Source organism: Oreochromis niloticus, linkage group LG15, assembly GCF_001858045.2.
Source record: "Oreochromis niloticus isolate F11D_XX linkage group LG15, O_niloticus_UMD_NMBU, whole genome shotgun sequence".
NCBI lineage: Eukaryota > Metazoa > Chordata > Actinopteri > Cichliformes > Cichlidae > Oreochromis > Oreochromis niloticus.
The window spans coordinates 233,205-258,035 of record NC_031980.2 but is presented as its reverse complement, the minus strand read 5'-3'; the positions used below and the strand labels follow the sequence as shown (position 1 = coordinate 258,035).

At 42.6% G+C, this 24,831-nt stretch overlaps 1 protein-coding gene across 4 annotated transcripts in view; it reads right to left on the bottom strand.

Annotated features, from left to right (window-relative positions):
• Window positions 1-2,510: 2,510 nt before the first annotated feature.
• LOC100711546 (toll-like receptor 5) overlaps window positions 2,511-24,831 on the bottom strand; it is a 32,180-nt gene continuing 9,859 nt past the window's right edge. Inside the window, exons 1-7 of one of the 4 annotated variants that reach the window (XM_025898783.1) lie at window positions 23,424-23,632; window positions 23,138-23,266; window positions 22,413-22,523; window positions 21,712-21,771; window positions 7,372-9,646; window positions 4,149-4,237; window positions 2,511-3,458 (exon numbers count right to left, since the gene is read on the bottom strand). In XM_025898783.1, the coding sequence (XP_025754568.1) occupies window positions 3,213-3,458; window positions 4,149-4,237; window positions 7,372-9,646; window positions 21,712-21,759 (2,658 nt within the window). In that variant the 5' untranslated portion in view covers window positions 21,760-21,771; window positions 22,413-22,523; window positions 23,138-23,266; window positions 23,424-23,632 and the 3' untranslated portion in view covers window positions 2,511-3,212. Of the gene's footprint in view, window positions 3,459-4,148; window positions 4,238-7,371; window positions 9,647-21,711; window positions 21,772-22,412; window positions 22,524-23,137; window positions 23,304-23,423; window positions 23,633-24,831 lie in introns of those variants that run through there. The other 3 variants (XM_005449891.4, XM_025898782.1, XM_025898784.1) reach the window with 3 other exon arrangements.

Below are 24,831 nucleotides of genomic sequence, written 5' to 3'. Positions count from 1 at the left end.
AGGAGGGACAACGAGAGAGGAAGAAAAATGGACTGAATGCAGCTTATGGGCATATGTGGGTATGTTGATTCTTACTGCCGTGCATCCAGTAGAGTCGCTACGGCCAGTTTATGACATCCTGAGTCTGGTAGAGAAGTTTTAAAGGTGACACAAGATTAATCATAGAAGCACAAAAAGGCTATAATTTCTTGATAAAGACACAATAGATGATCATCGTTCATGACACAAACGTGCTCCCATGAGGTGTATGGAACAAGTGGGTGTTTCTCCTGCTGTTGATGTAAGATCCTGGTACTGATGTGACTGTATGAGCACCTAGTCCCCTTCAGAGGACTCTGTCCATTCCAACAGAACATCCCAAGTAAACCGGGGAACTATGAGATAAAAACATGGGCAGTATGTGATGCCAGGTCCAGCTGTACATGGAACATGCTAGTGTACGATGGCAAATCGTCTGGCCTGCAGTCAGGACACGCGAGTTGTCCCTAAAATTGCAGAAGGTTTCCAAAAGACAACAATCACCTGTAACAACTTGTTTACTGATGACCCTTGGCCTGCAACTGCAGAAAAGAAAGCTGTCCATGATGGGACCAGTACAGAGGAATAAACCTGACCTTCCTCCTGCACTTGTGTCAAATATGGACACGCCTTTGTCCTCATGAAAGTTTGCCTTCACTCAGACCCATGCCCTGGTGTTCCTACCATGCCAAAATATATAAACTGTCAGGTAATGAGCTGGAATAAAGTTGAATAAAACCTTGAAACACAGAGATGGATGATATTTTATACTTATGGCTTTATAAACAGTCAAAGCAAACGGGGTCATTTTTGAGCCCAAAGGACAACAGATGTGATTATTCGCTGCCAGTAAAAAACTTGAAGTAGTTTAAAAACAGCTTTCTAAATTAGCTTTGATATATACCCGTCTGTGATAATCTGTTAAAGCAACCGACTCTGGTTGTGAAACGATAATCACAATAACTGATGATTTAATTTATTTTTTACCCAAAAACAAAGAAAAAAGATCATTTTTATGAGGTTTTTATCAGACTTAAATTTGAAATGGAATAAAAAAATTGTGTCAAAATGTTTGAATTAATTTTTAATTAAAAGTGGGGGAAAAATCCACTTCATAGTATCAATCAAACCAGATGGGGACATTTTTGACCCCTGAGGACCACAGATGTGATTATGTGCTGCCATTTAAAAATTATAAACGCTTCAAAAAAAACTTTCTCACTAAAGTTCAACATACAGCATTCTGTAGTTAGTCAGATAGTCAAAATAATCTGAACATTTAAATATTTTATTTTCTCATTTTGTTTTTGCTCAAAAACAAAGTATACTTTATGTAAACAAGGTCTGGTGGCCCTAAAATGTAAAATGTTGGGTAAATTTTGTGTTAATGTGTTGGTCTTAAGTAAAACTAAGATGTGTCGCTAGCGATCAACTAGCCCATCATTATATCCCAGCTAGTCCAACTTCAGTAACCCGACAAAAGTCACTGCTGTTTAGTTTTAGTTTTCTGTCTTCATTTATGTTGGAATGTAGGTGGAAACCAGCGAGCTAACTTCTAACTCAGCCACACTGATCATTTTATTAAAGATGAAAGAATTTAGACAGTTTGTAACTCTCAGTGATGCTGCAGAGTTCCTTTGACTTTGGGATCTGCAGAGTTTGGACCTGGAAACGGCTAATGACATCAGACTTAAAAGCCGGATAGCATTTCTATTGCTTAATACATAATTGTGTTGTGAATATTCATCCTTAATCTGTAAAAAAGCATAAGGTTCAGAAAAATTATAGTAATTACAAAATGGTACATTTCAGGTTAGAACAGCAAAGGGGAACCTGTCAGTAGGGGAACGAAAGAGAAGGAACAGGGAGGATCAAAAAAGGAGAGAAAAATTAACAGCCAGCCTGAGTTGAAGAAAGAGTTTCTCATAAAGGAAAGGGAAATATGGAGAAATAGAGTGAAAAAGAGAAAAATAAAGAACATCAGTGATCTGAAAGAAAGAGAAAAAAGGCAGAAGAGAAGGTTTTGGAAGAAAGCACAGAGAGACAAAAGGAGAGAAAGTACAGCAGGATCTAAACACACAATCACAGAGTACTTTAGGAATCAAGGAGGAGTAGGCAGCTACTTGCTGGTGAACTATTAAGATGTAGAACTTGACATGTGCAAAAACAGAATTGTTATGATGTGTCTTGTGATATTACAAAGGTTGTTAAGGTTTAATGGTCATTTTGAAAGAAATAATATCTTGTTTTCTATTAGAGTGTCACCACCGTCAGCACCTTGTCAACTCTATAATATGGAGTTTTTGTTTATTTTTCTCTTTTGGAGAACCATATATTTTCTTCCCTCATGATCTTCCAATAAAAATACGTAATTTTCTCAATAAATGTGTAATTTGCATTTTGCTTAATATGATTGTTTCTTATAGAGATTAAATACAAGCTTCTGAAAATATGTATGACTGTAACTCTAATAATAAAAAGCCAAAACAATCTTACTTTTAAACGTGGTATAATTAGTTTGAAAACATATGTGCATAAATAGTAGAACAGATAAGCTGCTAATAGTCAAAATAGCTGAAACAACTTAATTTAAAATATATATTTTTGCATTTCTTTGTGTCTGACAGTGTTGACAAAAACCTTGCACTTCTCCAGCAAAAACATAAATTATTAAAAAATATGTTACATCTGGGAGATTGTACCAAAACATGGTGAGACAGCCAAAACTTTGTGTAACAATTATATGTAAATATGTTTTTGAAAAATCAAAAAATATATTTTAGAAAATTAAAACCCGTTTTGTCCCTAATCTCAGGGATCACTGAAATACAAATTTATTTGTACAATCTGTAAAAGTTTTTCCATTACTTCAAGTCTTTTAGGCCTTTTATTAGCAGGAAAAGTTGTAAAACTTAGAGAAAAAGTTAAAGGTCTAAAGTCTATGCCTTCCTTAATATATTGCAAAGCAATCAAGTGGGTCAGCTTGGAGTCATTGCCGGGCTGATTCCAGCCCTGGCCTTTATGTTTGGTACAGATGCTCCTGCTCTAAACCCAAGAACTGTAGCATTGTTTAGGCATTCTTGGACTTCTCTTTGCATCACAGGGTCTGCTGAATCTGTTGCTGTGTTTTACGAAGCCACCAGTTTTCATTTTCACAGGACAGTAGGCTTCTTAAACAGCAGCAGAAACAAAGTTCACATGGAAGTCTCTTTTATGTTCTCGGCATTAATCCCGTTGTGGCTCTCCGGCTGAACTTCAGGCCCCCCGGGCTCAGGCTTGTTCTCTTTGAGCTTTTTCACCTTGCTGTCTTTGAGTATATCTGAGATGAGCCGTTCATAAAACCACTCCATATCCTGAGGGTCCTCTGGCCAAGTGAGGTACTCTTTCCTCTGGACAAAGGCTCTGACTGCATTGCACTTCATCAGCTGGTAGTGAGCCACCTTTGGATGCAATGTAGGAGTTTTAAGTCAAAAACTGAAACATGTTTGGGATGAATTCAGTAAGAATCAACATCACCAGTTTTCTGCTTTGTGGAAAGCAAAAAAAAAAAAAAAAAGGTAAATGGCCTGTATTTGTATAGCGCTTTACTTGGTCCCTAAGGACCCCAAAGCGCTTTACACGTTCAGTCATCCACACATTCACACACTGGTGATGGCAAGCTACATTGTAGCCACAGCCGCACTGGGGCGCACTGACAGAGGCGAGGTTAATTGAAATCTGCATGCAGTCTGACACCTACCAGGTTTGTACAGGACTTTTAGTTATCTGCTAACCTGTTGTCACACACAGTTCTCAGACCTAAAGCATGACTTTGGTTACCATTTAAATCTGCTGTAATTTATATTTTTACATTGAAAACTGGTCACATAACTTTTATATGTGAGAGTGGCAGCTCGCACTGATTTACTCATGCACTCAGTGATATCAATCATCATTTAGTTGCAAAAAATATATTGTATTTCACTCAGGAGTTGGAAATTAGAGCTACAGCTTAGTGAACACTGAATAGATTTTACAGGTGACCAAACTAACTCAGCTATTACAATAACGCTTTTTTACACGATAAAAACATACAAACACTTAGTGGATAATATATTATTGCTGCTGTTGTGTTAACAGCTCATACTCACCTTCCCTACCACCAACATAATTAAGACATTCGTCAGCTCCTCCAGCATCCGGCCTTGGGCTAAAGTAAACGCTTCCAAGCACCAGCCATCTGCAAAGAGAAACAACTGTGGTAATTTTGCTCATGTTTAAATGATCTAATGAACTTACCTTTTTTTACAAATAAGGAAGTATTTAACCCACATGCAGTCATTTTACTGTAATGAAGAAAGTGAAAATAAAAGCCTTATTAGGTCTGGCACTACTTAGCATGCTAGCAGTTTAAATTAAGAAATGCAACATGTCTGTTGTTTTATATACAGGAAGAAGAGCCAGCAGTGCTCCTTCCATTTCTATTTGTTTACAACATGAGTTACAATGACTAGGTGGTTAGCTTGCCATCAGTACAACGTCAGCCATGTATACATTAATTCAATTCAATTCAATTCAATTTTATTTATATAGCGCCAAATCACAACAAAAGTCGCCTCAAGGCGCTTTATATTGTACAGTAGATCGCACAATAATAAATACAGAGAAAAACCCAACAATCATATGACCCCCTATGAGCAAGCACTTTGGCGACAGTGGGAAGGAAAAACTCCCTTTTAACAGGAAGAAACCTCCGGCAGAACCAGGCTCAGGGAGGGGCGGGGCCATCTGCTGCGACCGGTTGGGGTGAAAGAAGGAAAACAGGATGAAAGACATGCTGTGGAAGAGAGACAGAGATTAATAACAGATATGATTTGATGCAGAGAGGTCTATTAACACATAGTGAGTGAGAAAGGTGACTGGAAGGGAAAAACTCAATGCATCATGGGAATCCCCGGCAGCCTACGTCTATTGCAGCATAACTAAGGGAGGATTCAGGGTCACCTGGTCCAGCCCTAACTATATGCTTTAGCAAAAAGGAAAGTTTTAAGCCTAATCTTGAAAGTAGAGATAGTGTCTGTCTCCCGAATCCAAACTGAAAACTGAAGGCTCTCCCTCCCATTCTACTTTTAAATACTCTAGGAACAGCAAGTAGGCCTGCAGAGCGAGAGCGAAGTGCTCTAATAGGGTGATATGGTACTACAAGGTCATTAAGATAAGATGGGGCCTGATTATTTAAGACCTTGTATGTGAGGAGCAGGATTTTGAATTCAATTCTGGATTTAACAGGAAGCCAATGAAGGGAAGCCAAAACAGGAGAAATCTGCTCTCTCTTTCTAGTCCCTGTCAGGACTCTTGCTGCAGCATTTTGGATCAGCTGAAGACTTTTCAGGGAGTTTTTAGGACATCCTGATAATAAAGAATTACAGTAGTCCAGCCTGGAAGTAATAAATGCATGAACTAGTTTTTCAGCATCACTCTGAGACAGGGTATTTCTAATTTTAGAGATGTTGCACAAATGGAAGAAAGCAGTCTTACATATTTGTTTAATATGTGCGTTGAAGGACATGTCCTGGTCAAAAATGACTCCAAGGTTCCTCACAGCATTACTGGAGGCCAAGGTAATGCCATCCAGAGTAAGAATCTGCTTAGATACCATATTTCTAAGATTTTCAGGGCCGAGTACAATAACCTCAGTTTGATCTGAATTAAGAAGCAGAAAGTTAGCGGCCATCCAGGTCTTTATGTCTTTAAGACATTCCTGCAGTTTAACTAATTGGTGTGTGTTACCTGGCTTCATGGATAGAGCTGCGTGTCATCTGCATAGCAGTGAAAATTTATGCTATGTCTTCTAATGATGCTGCCTAAGGGAATCATGTATAATGTAAATAGAATTGGTCCTTGCACTGAACCCTGTGGAACACCATAATTGACCTTAGCGTGTGAAGAGGACTCTCCATTTACTTGAACAAATTGGAGTCTATTAGATAGATATGATACAAACCACTGCAGCACAGTACCTGTAATACCTACAGCATGTTCTAATCGCTCTAATAGGATATTATGATCAACAGTATCAAACGCAGCACTGAGGTCTAGCAGGACAAGAGCATTACAATAGATGGTTAGCTTAGCATTAATAATCATTCTTTCTGCTGCTCCTTTCAGGGCTCGCTGTAGCAGATTGCCTACCTCCATCTTTCCCGAGCATCCTTCATGTTAAACCAGTATGGCTGGGCATCGTCACTGATTTCTATAACTGATTCGATTCAATCCCAGATTCTGTTTCATTCATTATTTCACTCATTTTTTGACTCAGACAGTCAAAAATACTATAATTATGATCATTTATCAATACACTGGAAGAAAAACGCAAAATAAGAGGGACTTCATGACAATGTTCTTCAAACGTAGCGTAGTTTTGATCTTCTTTTGCTGCTGGATCAGTGAATTTTGGACAGAGAGTGACAAAACCTGCAGCTTCAGAATCTGTGAGATGTGTCCACATATGGGTGGGTGGATGGCGGGTGAACGGGGGGGAATCTGCGCTTTGTGCTTTACACCTTTTCCCATTTACCTGCTCTTTAATCATCTGCTGTTTTAACTGTTTGGCAGATGCTTAAATTGTTTTGAGAAGCTTTAACTTGAGATTCTGGCGTTTCTGGCAAAATGCATTTATATTTAAAAATTGATTCAGGATTTAATGAATCGATATCGCTTTAGTCAAACTAAATTTGATTTGAATCGGGAAGTCCATTTAATTATTACACTTATGTTTTAGGTGACACATATTTTTATATAAGAGAAAGGTTAACTGAGCAAATACAGAAATGCAGTTTTTAAATAATTTCATTTATTAAAGGTAAAATCTTTTAAAAACCTATCCAAACCTGCCTGGCTCTATGCAGAAAAAGTGTCTGCCCCTAAATCTAATAATTGGTTGTACCACCTTTGGCTGCAGTCAAGCATTTGTGATAATTAGCAATGAGACTTTTTTTTTTTTTTTTTTACACGGCTGTGGAGGAATTTTGACCCACTCTTTTTTATAGAACTGTTTTAATTCAGCTACATTGTTGGGGGGTAGGGGTAGAGAACTCCAGGCCTCGAGAGCCGGTCTCCTGCAGGTTTTAGATGTGTCCTTGATCCAACACAGCTGATTTAAATGTTAAACTACCTCCTCAACATGTCTTGAAGTTCTCCAGAGGCCTGGTAATGAACTAATCATTTGATTCAGGTGTGGAGACCCAGGGTGAGATCTAAATCCTGCAGGACACCGGCCCTTGAGGACCAACGTTCCCTACCCCGTTGCAGGGTTTTCCTGCTGTAACGGCCTATTTAAGGGCATAGCAAAGCATCTTAATCAGAGTCCAGTACCTTTAAGGAACTCCTTAGAGACAATGCACAAAGTCTTCCTGCTGCTCCAGATGGCATCTCTGATGTTTGAAAGGTGATCCTCACCTGGCAGGAAGTCTCGGGCCTCGAAACAACAGTGAAAAAGATTCTCTTCTAAAAACTGGTTATCCAGCTTCTTTAGTAAAGCAGCCTCCACCCACCGGTAGTCCCTGTTGCTAAAACAGATAAACGCATCATACCTCATCTCATCCACAAGAGGCATCAGTTTGGGGCCCTTGAGAACCCTGCTGATGATCTTTTTGTAGATGATGAATATTTGTCCTCGGAGACGAGCGTAAATGATTCCAGTAAGAAGGACAGTAATGATGAGTGAGGCAGAGAAAAGGAAGACAGCAAACTTTAGACCTCGGACTGCCTGTTCCGGATCCATCTCACATGGTTCGATGATTGTGGAGTAATTCAGCAGAGGAAGGCCCTGGAAAGCAGCTGGAAACTCGCATCTTAAGTCTTCAATTGGGCTCAAAAACGTGACATTAGTCGTGTTCAGCCACTCCAGGAAGTTCCCCAGATTGCAGTCACAGTGAAAGTGAGTTGCTGACAGACTGAGAATGCTGAGAGACTGAAATGTCATAGGGTCTGGGGAGGCTAGGAAGTTGTTTGAAATATGGAGCCATTTCAGGCTGATGGGAAAAACATCTGGCTGCAAAAAGGTCAAGGCATTGTACGAAAGGTCCATCTCTGTGATTGAGCTGAGACCCCTGAAAATCCCATTTGGGAGGGTCGTGAGTGAATTAAGGCTTATATTTAAACCGATCAGATTTTCAAGATGGTCAAACAAGTCGAGGCACTGCCCCTGTGTCCAAATTATCTGCAGGGAACTATCATGAAGATCTAGCACTTTCAAACTGTTATTAAGAGGTTCAAACACATAGTTTAGTTTGCACCACTTGATGATGTTGTCACCATAGAATAAAACCTGAAGTCTCGGGAAATAAGTTAAAATGCGATATACATCCTCCAAATTTGTTAATCTATTTTCTGAAATATCGACATGGATACTGTTCATGGTCAAGTCATAAATTCCATTGAGAGATTTCAACTTATTATCTCTCAAAAACAGATATTCTAAATTTGGTAGTGATGTAGGAAAACCCAGTTCTCGCAGTGAGTTTGATGTCAGATCTAAATACTCTAAGTTAGGGAGACCGCTGAATGCTTTGTATCCCAAAACACCAATGTGGTTTTGGGACAAGTCCAATAGCTTAAGTTCTCTCAGATTGGTGAATGTGTGAGAATGTATCTCTCCTAAAAGGTTGGACGACAAGTTGAGTATTAGTAAATGATCCTGAAGACCATCAAAAGCATTTCTGTTAATCTGATTGATTCTGTTTAGGGAAATATCAATCATCTTTGCACCTCTTAGATGACTGAACACGGCACTCTGCAAAGCAAATATGCGGTTGTTAGAGACATCCAAAATTTCCACTGCACTGTTTTTCAGGCCTTCAAATGTGTTTCTATCTGGATCTGGGAGGTTCTCATGTGAAAACCCTTTGCCCAAGATTCCAGAGTATTTAAGATGAGAAATCGGAGTCCCTTCTATTGCTTTGAAAAACTGCCTTGTTTTGTGCACATGTAGTCCACTGGAGGTTAAATCGAGAACATTGAAGGCTAGCTCTTTGAAAGGGTTCCCGCAGTTTCCCCATTCATCATTGTGGTATAACTTGTTGGAGTCCAAGCTCAGGAGCTCAAACCTTTTACCCCTGAAACTTACAAGATCTTCTTCACATATGTTTTCGATCTTATTTAGTTTGAGTTTCAGCTGCGTGAACTTTTTGAATCTTGAAAAGAACAGACCTGGCCGCAGTCTCATTATGTTGTTGAACGAGAGATCAAGGACTTCCAAGGACAAAAGTGGTTCCAGATAGCTTTCTGATAGTATGGAGTCCGTCAGACTACAATAATACAAAGACAGGTTTTGTAAATTGGACAGTCCTGCAAATGCCCTCGGCTGCAGTTTGAGGCCCAGATTAGAGCCGAGCATCAATTCTGTTAACTTTGTCTGCCCGAGGAAAGCGCTGTTCCGTATGACGAGTGTTTGATCCTGACTTTCAAGATTTAATACTTGCAACTCCTTAAAGTCTCTGAGCGAGGTGCTGTTAATCTCAGTGATGTGGTTACTCTGCAGATAGAGGTGAGTGATGTTATGGGGCAGAGAAGGAACCCAGTAGTGGTTCTGAAAGCCACACCAGGCTCTTTGTCCCCTCAAACGGCATGTTTGGTAGGATACTGTTACCTGCAGATGGGAGGGTTACATAACAAAAATCAAGAGATGAAGTCAGCAAAATTACATGTGAAATTATTTAGTAAGAAAAAAAAAAATCCAAGTCAAAGCTTCATTTTCATGATTAGTAGCCCCCCCCACCCCAAATGTCTTTATGTTTAACTTCCATGTAGGGCTGCCACAAACGATTATTCTGATAGTCGACTAGTCACCGATTATTTTTGCGATTAGTCGACTAATCAGATCATGCATCCACTTGACGTAAAACGTACAGCTTATTGCACCAGCATGCATCTGCTCTTATATAACTATCATTAGCTTACAGCTTTAAGTGTTTAAGGTATGTGCTAACTAAAAATAAAGACAAGATGATAGTTTATTAAATTTTAATGAAATCTGCAGATTGTTTAGGTGAAGTTTAATAAACTCCTTGCTATCTAAAATATAACGGGACACCGGAGTATATTCTCGAGCATCACACACTTCTGATAATCAGTTGTCTGCTTGACGTTTATTCAGCTGTGTAAAAACTATAACTTTAATCTCAGCCAAACCGATTTACTCAGGAACAAATAAAATACTGAAAAAAGCCAAACAATAACATTTTAAGTTATCTAAGTGACTTATATATCATGTTTAACCTGAGTAGCGAAAGTCCGCGGTGATCTGAAAATGATGTGCCAGGAGTTGTGCCGTTCTCGGCGGCTTCAGTGACCCTCGAGCTCTCGGTTAGCTATCAAGCTGGTGGGTAACAGACGTCTCCGAAAACGTCGAAGCACTTTTGCAAATATGCGATACCTTGATAAACCGAGCAGATATTTGAAGTTTACACAGCTACATTCTCGCCTGAAAATATGTTAAAAGTTTATTTTGTGACCCAGACACATTAATAAGAGTAATTTTAAAACTTAGTAGCGGCCGCCATTGTTGGAAACTGGAGTTTGGCTGGGCCGCGCTATGAATTCTGGGATATGGTAGGCCACGAAGGACACACCTGACCCATCCTTCAAATTTGGGGAAAAGGAGGATGCATTTGTCGGCTGCATTCGGAGGAGTCTACGAATTTGGACAGCCTTCGGCGCGTCGCTGTGACGGAATTGGTCTACAAATGCGTCCTCAGGAGGATCCAGCCCATGAATTTGGACACGACCAATGGCTGTGTCCCAATTCAGCGTCTGCACGCTTGAAGTACGCGCACTACGCGTACTACGTACGGTGCGTACTATAAGTACGAGAAGTGCGGAAGTGCGAGGCTTGTGAAATGGGACGGTCTAGCCTTCGTCGTGCTGCTCAGGTTGTCTAGCAACCATGATACTAACCGCGAGAAACGTTTCATACAGCTTTGTGTGACATAAATGAAGGAGAAAAAAATGTTTTGTTGGTCATTCATTTTTGTCATGACATCACTTTGATTAGTTGAGTATCTGAGGCTGAGACCACAGGACTGTAAAACATGATAGTTGGGCTTCATTTCTGTACTGAACAGTCATTTCAAGATTAGTTAGTAAATAACAATTAGCTAATGTTGTTCATGAGACTAAAATCATCTCACTGTGGTAATGTAAATATAATATGGCCAATATTATAGTATTGTCAGATTATTATGATATATATACATATATATGTATAAGTATACACACACACGTATATACACATATATACACACACACACGTATATACACATATATACACACACACACGTATATACACATATATACACACACACACACACACACACACATATACACACACACACACATATATATACACACACACACACACACATATATATACACACACACATATATATACACACACACACACACATATATATACACACACACACACACACACATATATATACACACACACACACACACACATATATATACACACACACACACACACATATATATATATATATAGAGAGAGAGAGAGAGAACAGCACCACCAAGGCTGGAGACGGAGCAATACTGGAAGAGCATATGGGAGAAGGACGCAACCCATAACGGCAATGCTCAGTGGCTAGTGGATCTGAGGGCAGACCATAGCGACCTCCCTGAACAGGGTCCAGTAACCATCACAGTGGCAGATATCCAAGAAAGGGTCTCCAGTATGAAGAGTTGGACAGCACCAGGGCCCGACATGGTTCACCCCTACTGGCTGAAGAAGTTGACTGCACTCCACGAGCGTCTGGCAGCACAAATGAACCAGCTGCTAGTTAACGAGAGACACCCGGAATGGCTAACCGAAGGTCGGACGGTCCATATCCCCAAGGACCCCAAGAAGGGACCGGTCCCATCCAACTACCGACCAATTACCTGCCTCAGTACTACATGGAAGCTCCTGTCAGGCATCATATCGGCTAAGATGAACAGGCACATGGGTCAATACATGAGCAGGGCATATGTAACGTCTTGCCGTGGGAGTTTTTATCTTTGTAAAATGTAAAACATAACGTGAATAATTTGTGCATGGTGTTTATATTGTGTGTATTTGTAATTGTAAATTTTGATATTTAAATAAAGTATTAAAAAAAAAAAGAAGAAAGGGATTGGCAAGAATACCAGAGGCGCAAAACACCAGCTACTGGTAGACAGAGCAGTCAGCCGAGACTGCAAGACCAGACTGACCAACCTGTGCACTGCCTGGATTGATTACAAGAAGGCCTATGACTCAATGCCCCACAGCTGGATACTGGAATGCCTAGAATTGTACAAGATCAACAGGACCCTAAGAGCCTTCATCAGGAACTCAATGGGGATGTGGCGTACAACACTACAGGCCAACTCCAAGCCCATAGCACAAGTCACCATCAAGTGCGGGATCTACCAAGGAGATGCTCTGTCTCCACTGCTGTTCTGCATAGGCCTGAACCCCCTCAGTGAGATCATTAACAAGACTGGCTACGGATACCGACTACGAAACGGAGCAGTTGTCAGCCACCTCCTGTACATGGATGACATCAAGCTGTATGCCAAGAGTGAACGAGACATCGATTCACTGATCCACACTACCAGGATATACAGCAATGACATTGGAATGTCGTTCAGACTGGAGAAGTGTAGTCGGATGGTAACAAAGAGAGGGAAGGTAGTCAGAACTGAGGGGATTGAACTACCAGAAGGCAACAGTGCAGACATAGAGGACAGTTACAAGTACCTGGGGATCCCGCAGGCGAATGGGAACCATGAAGAGGCCGCTAGGAAAGCTGCAACCACCAAATACCTGCAGAGGGTCAGGCAAGTCCTGAGGAGTCAGCTGAACGGTAAGAACAAGATCCGGGCCATCAACACCTACGCCCTGCCCATGATCAGGTACCCTGCTGGGGTAATAGGCTGGCCAAAGGAGGAGCTAGAAGCCACTGACATCAAGACAAGAAAGCTCCTTACCATGCATGGAGGGTTTCACCCCAAGTCCAGCACCCTGAGGCTGTACGCTAAGCAGAAGGAAGGAGGCCGGGGACTGGTGAGTGTCAGCACCACAGTCCAGGATGAGACAACGAACATCCAAGAATACATTGGGATGATGGCCCCAACTGACCGAGTGCTCAGTGAATACCTCAGGCAGCAGAAACCCAAGAAAGAGGAGGGAGACGAGGAACCATCATGGAAGGACAGGCCCCTGCACGGTATGTACCACCGGCAGATAGAGGAGGTGGCTGATATCCAGAAATCCTACCAGTGGCTGGACAAAGCTGGACTGAAAAACAGCACAGAGGCACTAATCATGGCAGCACAAGAACAAGCTCTGAGTACAAGATCCATAGAGGCTGGGGTCTATCACACCAGGCAAGACCCCAGGTGCAGGCTGTGTAAAGATGCCCCAGAGACAATCCAGCACATAACAGCAGGGTGCAAGATGCTAGCAGGCAAGGCATACATGGAACGCCATAACCAAGTGGCCGGCGTAGTGTACAGGAACATCTGTGCCGAGTACAACCTGGAAGTCCCAAGGTCAAAATGGGAGATGCCCCCAAGGGTGGTGGAGAATGACCGAGCTAAGATCCTGTGGGACTTCCAGATGCAGACGGACAAAATGGTGGTGGCTAACCAACCGGACATAGTGGTGGTAGACAAACAGGAGAAGACGGCTGTAGTGATCGATGTAGCGGTTCCGAATGACAGCAATATCAGGAAGAAGGAACACGAGAAGCTGGAGAAATACCAAGGGCTCAGAGAAGAGCTCGAGAGGATGTGGAGGGTGAAGGTAACGGTGGTCCCCGTGGTAATCGGAGCACTAGGTGCGGTGACTCTCAAGCTAGGCGAGTGGCTCCAGCAGATCTCGGGAACAACATCGGAGATCTCTGTCCAGAAGAGGGCAGTCCTGGGAACAGCTAAGATACTGCGCAGGACCCTCAAGCTCCCAGGCCTCTGGTAGAGGACCCGAGCTTGAAGGATAGACCGCCCGCAGGGGCGTGCTGGGTGTTTTTTTTGTATATTACAGCAGTGAGCTTGAACTCTGGGTCAAAGATTCAAGTTGCAGTTATTTATATTTCCTATCACCTTAAATCTTCACTCAAAGACAAGTATCTTTGACAGTGTATATATAGGTGTATTATATATAAGAGACAAATATTGTTCGTTTAATATGTTGGCATTATTACATTTGGCTCAATGCTTACATATATGTGTAAAAAGCAAATGTACGAGCTGTGATAACTGTTTCCGATAGAATGAAGAGTAGACTGATATATGAAATATTCCTTTATTGGGTGAGAAAATCAGACCATGTCATAACTGCTTTAAGTCACACAGAATAGATATCAGAGCCTTAAACAGGCTGACTTCTGCTAAATGGGTCAAACTGGGCAGAAAGTCTACAAACACATAACATCCTTATAGAATATGATGTAACACTATAGATCAACTTAGCTCAGAATATATAAAGCATATAAACAATTACAGCAATAGGATGCAACAAACACAGCAGTGCTACTAATCCAAAATACTCAAAGCTTCATAGAACTGAAACAAACATTTATTTTTAGCTCCATTCTGCTGCTGATACATACTTTAGGTTTCTGAATATTAAACTTGTTGCTGCCTTTCATAGTGTGTAACTTGAAGGCCCTGAGTACTTTCTCCCACACTGAAAACACTGGAATGATCACATTATTTGAACATTACCTAATAAGACTGATTCAGGACAGACAATTAGTTATGTTAAACTTTCCTAGCAGTCCTTCACAAACAGGGAACAGTCTGTCTATTCTCTCCATCTGTCAGCTGCTGCTGGCTCTTCCTCCTCCTCTTCCTCACACACTGCTGAGTTTGTCCTGGTGGATCATCAGGGGTGCAAAGCCTCACAGATGATGTGCAGCAGTGGGTCCCTCAGTCTGTCCTCACTCTGGACGCTTGCAGTTGTCACACATGAAAATCAAATGTGTGATAAGCTGCAGGATTCAAACACAAGTGTAACTTATAAATACATGTTCATACTTTTATTCCACAATCAGAGAGAAAGAAATAGAGAGAGAGTGCAGGACAGACAGACAGGTGACAGTCTCAGGTGTACACACTGTTGTATTGTTTATAATGTTTGCACTCCGTGCTTATTGTCCTTTATGATTTGCCGTAGTGGCAACGGGGAGTGTTTCGTTTACGGAAGTGGGTGTGTGTTATGCTGGACTGCACGAGCGGCAATAAAGAAAATGGTGGCTCACGAAGCAGATTAAGAATACTTATTCATAAGTTTAGAACGGAACATTACATGGTGTCAGAGTTAATCGAACTAAACGCCCACTGACAGCGCGAAATGGATTCGTCGGGAGTTCCTGCACCACGAATGGACTGGGATTCAGCTAATCTTCCCGATGCCTGGCGGAGGTTCGTACAACATGTGCAGCTAATGTTTAGCGGCCCGCTAAGCGGCAAGCCCGAGGAGACCCAGTGCAGCTATCTTCTTCTGTGGGTAGGAGAAAGAGGCAGAGACATTTATAACACATGGCAGCTATCTGATGAAGAAGCTAAAAAGCTGACCACCTATCTCGACAGGTTTGAACAGTACCTCATGCCGAAAACGAACACCATTTTTGCCAGATACAAGTTTAATGAAAGACTCCAAGGTGAAGGGGAGTCATTTGAACACTTTGTGACAGAGTTAAAGTTACTCGTCAAGCAATGTGGCTATGTTAACAGTGATGAAATGGTCCGAGACAGGATTGTCTTTGCAACCAGTTTCCCACAAGTCAGAGAAAAGCTGCTGAGCCAGGGGTCAGATTTAACTCTAGAAAAAGCCATAGACATTGCACGCTCCTATGAGATCGCACAAAACCAATTGAAAGCCATGGTCGACCCACACACAAGCCTGCAGGGAGCAGCGCCTGCTCATGCAGTATCCGCTAAGCGCCAGAGTACGCAGCAAAAACATAGGAGGCCACCTCATCACAATAAGATGGGCAAATTGTGTGGAAGATGTGCACGAGCACACAGCCAGAAGGAGGAGTGCCCTGCAAAAGGGAAGAGGTGCAAAAAGTGCAATAAAATGAACCACTTTGCCAAAGCATGCCGTTCAGATGCACCACACCAACCCAACCCAGTGTACTCTATAAACCCTGACACTCCAAGCGACAAAGCGGAGCTATTCATAGATTCTATAACAAAGTGCAATGAAGGGGAGGCTGATGAACAGGCTTACGCAGATGTAGAAGTAGGCTCACTTCACCACATCGTGAGTTTCAAGCTTGACACAGGAGCCACTGCTAATGTCATCCCTGTCCGATTGTTTAAGAAGTGTTTCAAACAGGTCAGCTTGGCACCGCCCACACGCACACCATCTGGCTATGGAGGAGAAAAACTCAACATCAAAGGCACATGCCAGTTGAAGTGCAGGTGGAAAGATATTCACAAGATGCTGACCTTTGACATAGTAGAAACTGCAGCACCCCCCATTCTAGGGCTGAGAGCATGCCTGGATCTAAAACTAGTCAAGCTGGTCATGTCAGTACAGATCACAAACGTCATGGAGGAGTTCGCTGACGTGTTTAAAGGCATAGGGAAATTCCCTGGAGAATGCGACTTACACATTGACCCAGACGCCATGCCCGTCGTGTGCCCCCCACGGAGGATCCCTTTCACACTGCGGGAATGACTGAAACAGGAGTTGGATGACATGGAGAAAAACGGCATAATCGTCAAAGTAAAAGAACCCACAGAATGGGTAAACGGACTGGTGGTCGCAGAGAAACGTAATGGGAAGCTCAGAGTGTGCCTTGATCCTCGCGATCTAAACAAAGCCATCAAAAGACCCCATTACCCGCTTCCAACACTGGATGACATCACACCAAAGCTGGCAGGAGCACAGTACTTTAGTGTCATGGATGCTCGCTCAGGCTATTGGGCCATCCAATTAACCACCAAGTCATCGCTCCTCACCACCTTCAACACGACCTTTGGCAGATACCGCTTTCTGCGCCTTCCTTTTGGGATAATATCAGCACAGGACATTTTCCAAAGGGCTCAAGGGAGTGGCAGCCATTGTGGATGACATCCTCATGTTTGGCAGGACAAAGGAGGAACATGACGAGAACCTCCGTGCCATGCTGGAGCGCACAAGGGAGCGAGGAGTGCATCTCAATCCAGAGAAATGTGTCATCGGCGCCACAGAAGTGAGTTACTTTGGACACAAACTCACCCGCGAGGGCATCCAGCCAGACCCAAAGAAACTGCAGGCCATAAAGGACATGCCACCTCCTGAGAATAAGAACGAGCTCGAGACAATTCTTGGAATGGCGAACTACCTGTCCAGATTCGCACCACGACTATCAGAAGTAAATGCACCGCTGCGTCAGCTGCTCAAGCAGGACTCGGAGTTCATCTGGGATCAGAATCACGACAGAGTCTTCCAGCAAATGAAAGATCTCATAACCAGAGAACCAGGCCCCATACTGGGATACTACGACACGACCAAGGAGCTACGGCTACAAGTAGATGCATCGAAGTATGGTTTGGGAGCTGTGTTGATGCAGGACGGACACCCAATAGCATATGCTTCAAAGACACTGACCCCAACAGAGGTTAACTATGCACAGATCGAAAAAGAGCTCTTTGCAGTGCTGTTTGGATGCAAGCGTTTCCACACCTACATATACGGCAGAAGAGTCATCGTCGAGTCAGACCACAAGCCGTTGGAGCACATACTGAAGAAGCCGATCTCTGTAGCCCCCGCTCGTCTGCAGCGCATGCTGTTACAGCTGCAGAGATACGACATAGAGATCTTGCACCGGCCCGGAAAAGACATACCTGTGGCCGACACACTGTCCAGGAAGCCATTGCTCGACCAAGACAGCGCGCTGAGTGAAGGCATGGAGGACCAGATCCACTCAGTGATAAACAGCCTCCCAGTAAGTGACAAAAAGCTCTCAGAGATACAGGCTGCAACAAGATGCGACCCGCAGCTCACCCTGCTGAGGCAAACCGTGCATGATGGCTGGCCCGAGGACAGGAAAAAATGCCCCAAAACCCTTTTGGACTTCTGGAATTTCAGAGATGAAATTTCACACTTCCAGGGCATCATCTTCAAAGGTGACAAAATCATAGTGCCAACAGCCCTAAGACACAATATGCTGGAGAGAATCCATACAGGGCACATGGGGATTGAGAGGAGTAAGCAGAGAGCGAGGGACGCCCTCTTCTGGCCAGGCATGGGCAAGGACATAACGGCCACAGTAGAAAACTGTTCCATATGTCAGGAGAGGCGTGCAGCGAATCCCAAAGAACCTCTCATTCCACACCAGATTCCTGAGAGACCATGGCAGGCCGTGGCCTCAGATCTCTTCACATGGCGTGGACAGGACTACTTAGTAGTTGTGGACTATTACAGCCGCTATTTTGAGGTTGAAAGGCTGTTCTCTACCACTGCAGGGTCCGTCATCAAAAAGCTAAAGGCCATATTCGCCAGACATGGTATACCGGAGAAGCTTATCTCAGATAACGGCCCACAGTACAGCTCTCGAGAGTTCAAGGATTTTGCAGTCATATGGGACTTTGTCCACACGACCTCAAGCCCTTTGTACCCACAAAGCAACGGCCTTGCTGAACGAACAGTCAATACGGCCAAATCAGTTCTGGATAAAGCTCATGCTCAGGGAGTAGATCCCTACCTGTCTCTATTGGAGCAAAGGAACACGCCAGTCGACGGCTTCAGGTCACCCGCGCAGCTCCTCATGAGTCGGCGTCTGCGCTCAGTGATTCCCATCACTGGATACCAGCTGTCACCTCGCATCATAAGCCAGACAGCCGTGCAAAAAACACGGATGGAAAGACAAGAGCATCAGAGGCAATACTACAATCGCAGCGCCACACCACTACCGAGGCTGCAGCAGGGGGACCACATTCGCTTTCAGCACGAGTCCGGCAGCTGGAAACCGGCTGTCATCGTCCGACCTGCAGAGACTGCCCGCTCTTTCCTGATCTGCACTGGCGAGGGACAGACTATACGGCGCAACCGACGGCACCTGAGAGGCGCCAAGGCGTCACCGGCACCTTCAGCACCAACATCCGATCTGGTGACCCAGCCAGACAGCGCAGCTCGACAACAAGCAGAGCCCCTGTCGCCATCTAGAGACACTACAACGCCAACCATGGACACTAGCCCTGCACTGACCACCAGATCAGGACGAGTGGTCAAACCAAGGGTCATTCTTGACCTGTGATTGTAAAGGGTGTAGGCGGATCGCTGCCCTAAAGAAGAAAAAATAAATACACATGTCAAATATTGATGTACTAATGAGTGCATATCCCATGTTGTTTTGTTGTTGTTAGTCTTATGCCACAGTAATTTCGCACATGACAGTGTTGAACAAACTGTTCCTTACCCTCATGTTCAGGATGTCCTATTTTGAAATGCATACCAGCTGTGTCACTGGCGGACATTTAAAAAAAAAAGGGAGATGTTGTATTGTTTATAATGTTTGCACTCCGTGCTTATTGTCCTTTATGATTTGCCGTAGTGGCAACGGGGAGTGTTTCATTTACGGAAGTGGGTGTGTGTTATGCTGGACTGCACGAGCGGCAATAAAGAAAATGGTGGCTCACGAAGCAGATTAAGAATACTTATTCATAAGTTTAGAACGGAACATTACACACACTGCTACAAAACAGCACAAGAGAAGGAGGATTTAGTGTTTGTGTTATTACGAGTGCTAAACAAGAAGAGTTCCCAGATGGTCCAGTGGACACATGTGTGACTCCTGTGATTAAAGCATCTTTCTTTCAGCTTAACGAGTGAACCGTCAGCTCGTTCAAACACACGTTAAAGTCCGTTTGGCTCGACACCACCGAACAGAGGCAGCAATATAACATAGCTAACATTAACAGTGCAGTGAATCCTGCTTGTGCCGTGATATTCAGGACTGCAAACCGAGCAGCATCACTGACTTTCATCTTGTTGTGTTTGTGGATATATGACTGACTTTAATTACGCATAAAATCATCACATTCTCTGTAAGATTAAGGTCGACTATATATATATTTAGAAGGCTTTAAAACCAAGTAAACGCTGAAAGTACAAACATCAGTAATGTCACACAACTTTGCCGACATGTGGCCAACAGTAATGTTTTAATGTTCTTCGTTATTAAACATTCGCACATAAATAAGTGACATAATATTCAGTACTTACTTTTGACAGTTCACTCTTCGGCCGCTCCCTTCTGCCGTATTTTGCGGCAAAATTATCCACACCCACCGCCGCGCTATGGATTGCGGGATATATGGGACCATGAAGCGTGCACCGGACCACGCTTGATATTTGGGGAAATCGACGGCGCATTTGGAGTATGCATTTGAAGTACACTTCGAATTGGGACAGCCGTCGTCGCGTGGCGGTGACGTAATCGTACTTAAAATGCGTACTTCAAGCGTGCAGACCCTCCTGAATTGGGACACAGCCAATGGCCTATGAATTCTGGGACACAGCTTCTTCTTCTTCGGGGTATAATGGCAGCTGGCATCCTTGTACATGCAGTGCTGCCATCTTCTGTTTTAGTCCGTTATTACACTCTTAAATCCTACTACTTATTCCTGCGTCGTTTGGGATCTTACAAAGCTTCAAACGACGCGTCGATTATTAAATTCATCGTCAACGATTTTGATAGTCGACGTAATCGTGACTAGTCGACTAATCGTGGCAGCCCTACTTCCATGGAAGCAGACTTACCTGGTCTTCAGCAACAGTTATCCAGGCCCTCTGAAAGTCTGATAGTGTGTTTCGCTGGCTACTGTTTCACTCATTTTCAGTATGGTACTTACACCTTTACATGTTTATTTTTGTCATTTGTAACGCCACTTAACACTGGCCTAAAGACAAAAAGGTGCCTAACCCAAGGGCTGAACATGTGTCGTCTCTATTTAGCAAAGAACCCATTTGAAATTGTATTTTAGGCACTTTTATACCAGCAACCTGTAGCAAACACATTTGTTCCAATTTCTGAAGTTAAATGCATCAAAAATGCCAAAGTAACAGGTTTGACTGGCAAAAAAATATTTTCCCATCATGGTTGACAGGGTGTCCTGCACAAACTTGAAAAATGAAGGGGAAAAGAAGAAATCCCACTTCAAAAATCCCACAATAACCTGACAGAACCTGAGACATGCATCTGAGCCTTCAGTTGATCCATCTACTGTTCACTGAAGCCTCATCAGAAATGGTCTCAGTGGAAAGGTCAGATTTTAGACCCACCATGAATTTGGACAGTGAACGGTGTCCGTTTTCTGCATGACAGTTATCCCAAACACACTGCTAGTGCCAATGCAGTAAAAACATACATGGATAGAAAAACACAGCAGGACACCATCAGTCATGGTTGACCTCCCCAGAGCTCAGATCTCAACATTGTTGAATCAATGTGGGATGATCTTGTCAGAGAAGAGCACAAAAGAAGAAACATCCAAAGAAAAGTTTTGAATGTTGTTCAAGAAGCCTGGAGAACTGTTCCTGAAGACTGCTTAAAAAAAATCCAAAACGACTCTAACTTAATAGATGAATGGATTTGAGATTAGTCATTATATTCTGTGGTCCTCTGTTATGTTTGAACCCAATCAGCTGAAGTCACTGATGAAGTATTATAAACATACCTTTAGGCACAAACCAGTGCACATCAACTGAAGGACCAGCATCCACATTCTGTCCTCAATCTAAATACAAACAGCAAAGCTTTGATTAGGTAATTGTGTTTCATTGTTGTAGCTGAACAAATATGTGCAACATTCAATAAAGTGAGAACATAAACACGCAGGTTCATGGTTCACTCGCACAAGTGTTTAACACAGCAATTCATATCTGATGTCAACTCGGACTACAAAGCTCCTTTGACTAGCTGGTGTGTTTGCCTTGAGCTAATATGGACCGGACAGCAGAATGTGTCATATTGCAGTGACTGATCCTGGTGCTATGCCTGCCACTCCTGATATAAGTTTATTATATTAATGTTTGTGCCTGTCAAATGTTTAAACCTTTAGTTTTACAAAAAGCGTCGGATTACATTTCTGTCTCAATTCAGTCCAAAAGTTGCCTTTATCTATATATGGGAGTAGATTTTTGTTCAAGTCAAGTACAACAGAGCCTGTGAAACCTGGCTGAAACATTTGAGCCCTAAACAAAAAATGGGCCTGGTAGTTTCTGTACAGCCATTCCTGTAACTCTGAAAGTTCCCAGAAGCAAAGCACACAAAATGTCCCAGTGCAGTGTCCCACCAGAAGAGGAACCGAAGAAGGAAGAAGGTGCCAAAAGGCAGAGACAGCACAAAAACTGCTGTGGATCCAGTTTAGTTACTTAACTTAGTTGTGGTGAAACCCAGCTAACAGTTACTTCCTGCACCCGGTGCTAGTGCAGACTCAGCAACGTGTTTATTCCTATCTCCTCAGTCCTGCATTAGAATCTGCAAACCCTTCAGACACACAGGGGTTTACGACTTAACGAAAGCACAATAAATAATAAGAATCAACAACTCTTAATTTGTTCTGTCCATACGTTTGAAGTTCATTATACACTAAATAATTTCTGTACATGTAAGATAACCTTGCAGTTTGAACATCAGCGTAATCCTGTGCACAAATACCAAGTCTGGAAATATTTAACCACCTGGTGACGCCCCTGGGCTTAGCGAGGTAGCAAGCATGAACGAGATTTGACATTTTTTTTCTTGATAACAAAGCTGTAGTCTGTAGAATTTCAGTATCTTTATTTCAGCACAGCCTACTAAAGGTTTGAACCTTTTACGTTTCATTACTTGTTAGCCGTTTCCTGCCGTTTGCCTGCAGGCTTAGATCCGACCTGTCGGTTTGTTTTGTGTTTACAGTCAGAGCTCTCCTTTACACTGACGGGCTTATTGAACAGTACGACTATTTTTAACAACGCTGTCTGATTGATTCCGAGTCGGAAACGATAAACAACTTTCGGAAACACAAACACACTTTTTAACCTTTTCCTTAGACGGTCGGGGAGACAGGCCAGGCGGTACCGAGCTCACAAATTAGCGCGATAATAAAGTGAAAATCGTACCTGTACCAGACGAAGCGACAAACCCGTTCACAGTGTTGGTGTCGGTAGGGTGGGCAGAGCCGGTGAAGCCTCCTGCAGACCTGCACCACCTCGCTCTGTCTGGACAGAGTTGCACTGATCTTCTCCAGTCTGACAAAACGACAATTTCTCAATTTCCCAAGTGAACAAATCTCTACTTCCTTTGTGAACTTTGCCTTCTTTTATCCAACACTGTTATGCTCTGTTCTGGTTATATTAGTATGTAAGATGTATTTAAATATAAAAGGCTACTGATCCGCACACTTACTGTGAAAAATCTCAGCCACTTTATGTTAAAATTTATGTCATTTTGAATGCAGAAAAGTACTACTACAGTACCACCCCGAGCCCCATCAAAGGACCTGCTACCAAGCAGGCTAGTGTCTGCCATACTGTAATATTGTCTTTCCTTCTCCTTGTCTGCCCACTCATGATACAGCATGTATATGTAGTCAGTTATGGCCACAAACTCGCCTTTGATTACCAAATTGCATTTACTACATCAGTAACACTGTAGGGTCTTTACCTTACAGTATAAAGTGATGTGAGACAGGATTTCCTGACTGTAAAGCGGTGCTGTATGAATAAAACTACACAGATCCAGAGACGGTGTTCCTGAAATCTGGGTTTATTAGAACAAAACAGATGGATGACCAGAGCCCTCTCAGCACAAGGCTGACACGACTTTCCTCATATAAGAAATAAAACATAAAATAAAAACAGATTAAGACAGGTTACTATACCAAACAGATAAAAGTGCATTTACTGAATGTTTTTTCTGCTCTTGTTTTTCAAAGACAATGAGGAGCAAAGTACAACCTGTCCACACTTGTCCTTGCATTCATTTTCTATATACTGTTAATCCTCAGAACGTTGTTAGTCTGACAACACTCAAAATTCAAAATCATCCTCAGTGCACACCTTTTTCTCCTCTGTGCTCAAGGTGCTCTCAGTTGTTTAACTTTAAGTAGAGGAGAAAAGTTGGACATATTTCACAACCATTAAATGTTCGAGAAGCCTCTGAAAATGAGGTCACAGTTACATCCCGAGCAAAAACTTCTGCTTTTGCTCACAGACCCTAAATTTCAACAAATAACACAATAATATGACAAAACTGCAAAGTGACACAAGAAGCTAGGGAAAGAGCAAGCATGAAGTGCGATGCTGTGTGTGTAGGTGTGAGTGCCACATGTTCCATCTGAGCTTTGAGGAAAATAAACTCAGCTTTTCCTTGGATGTTTGTAGTTTTTCCAGTTGATACAGAACTTCAGCAGTCGGGTTTAACGTGCCGCCGTGTTGTTTCTCCATCTCATTGAGCCTGCTCAGGATTTATTCAGAGGAAATGAGGAACAAAAAGACATTTTAAAAGGTCAGGGGTTTGTGTTCCTCTTGTTGACTTTTAAGCTAAAAAAAAAAAAAATCAAATGAATAATATTTAAAAAAAAAAAAAAAAAAAAATGCATGTAACAGCCCTACACACCAGCACTGTGCTTATATTATATGTTAATCATAATATATTTATAATGGAATAACATGAGCTCAACAGTGTCAGAAAAGTACAGACATTTGGTACTTAAGTAGAAGTACAAATACTACTGTTAAAAGTTGAGGTACTGATTCAAATTCTTTACTCGGGTAAAAGTAAAAAAAAAAATACAGGCTCTGAAATGTACTCA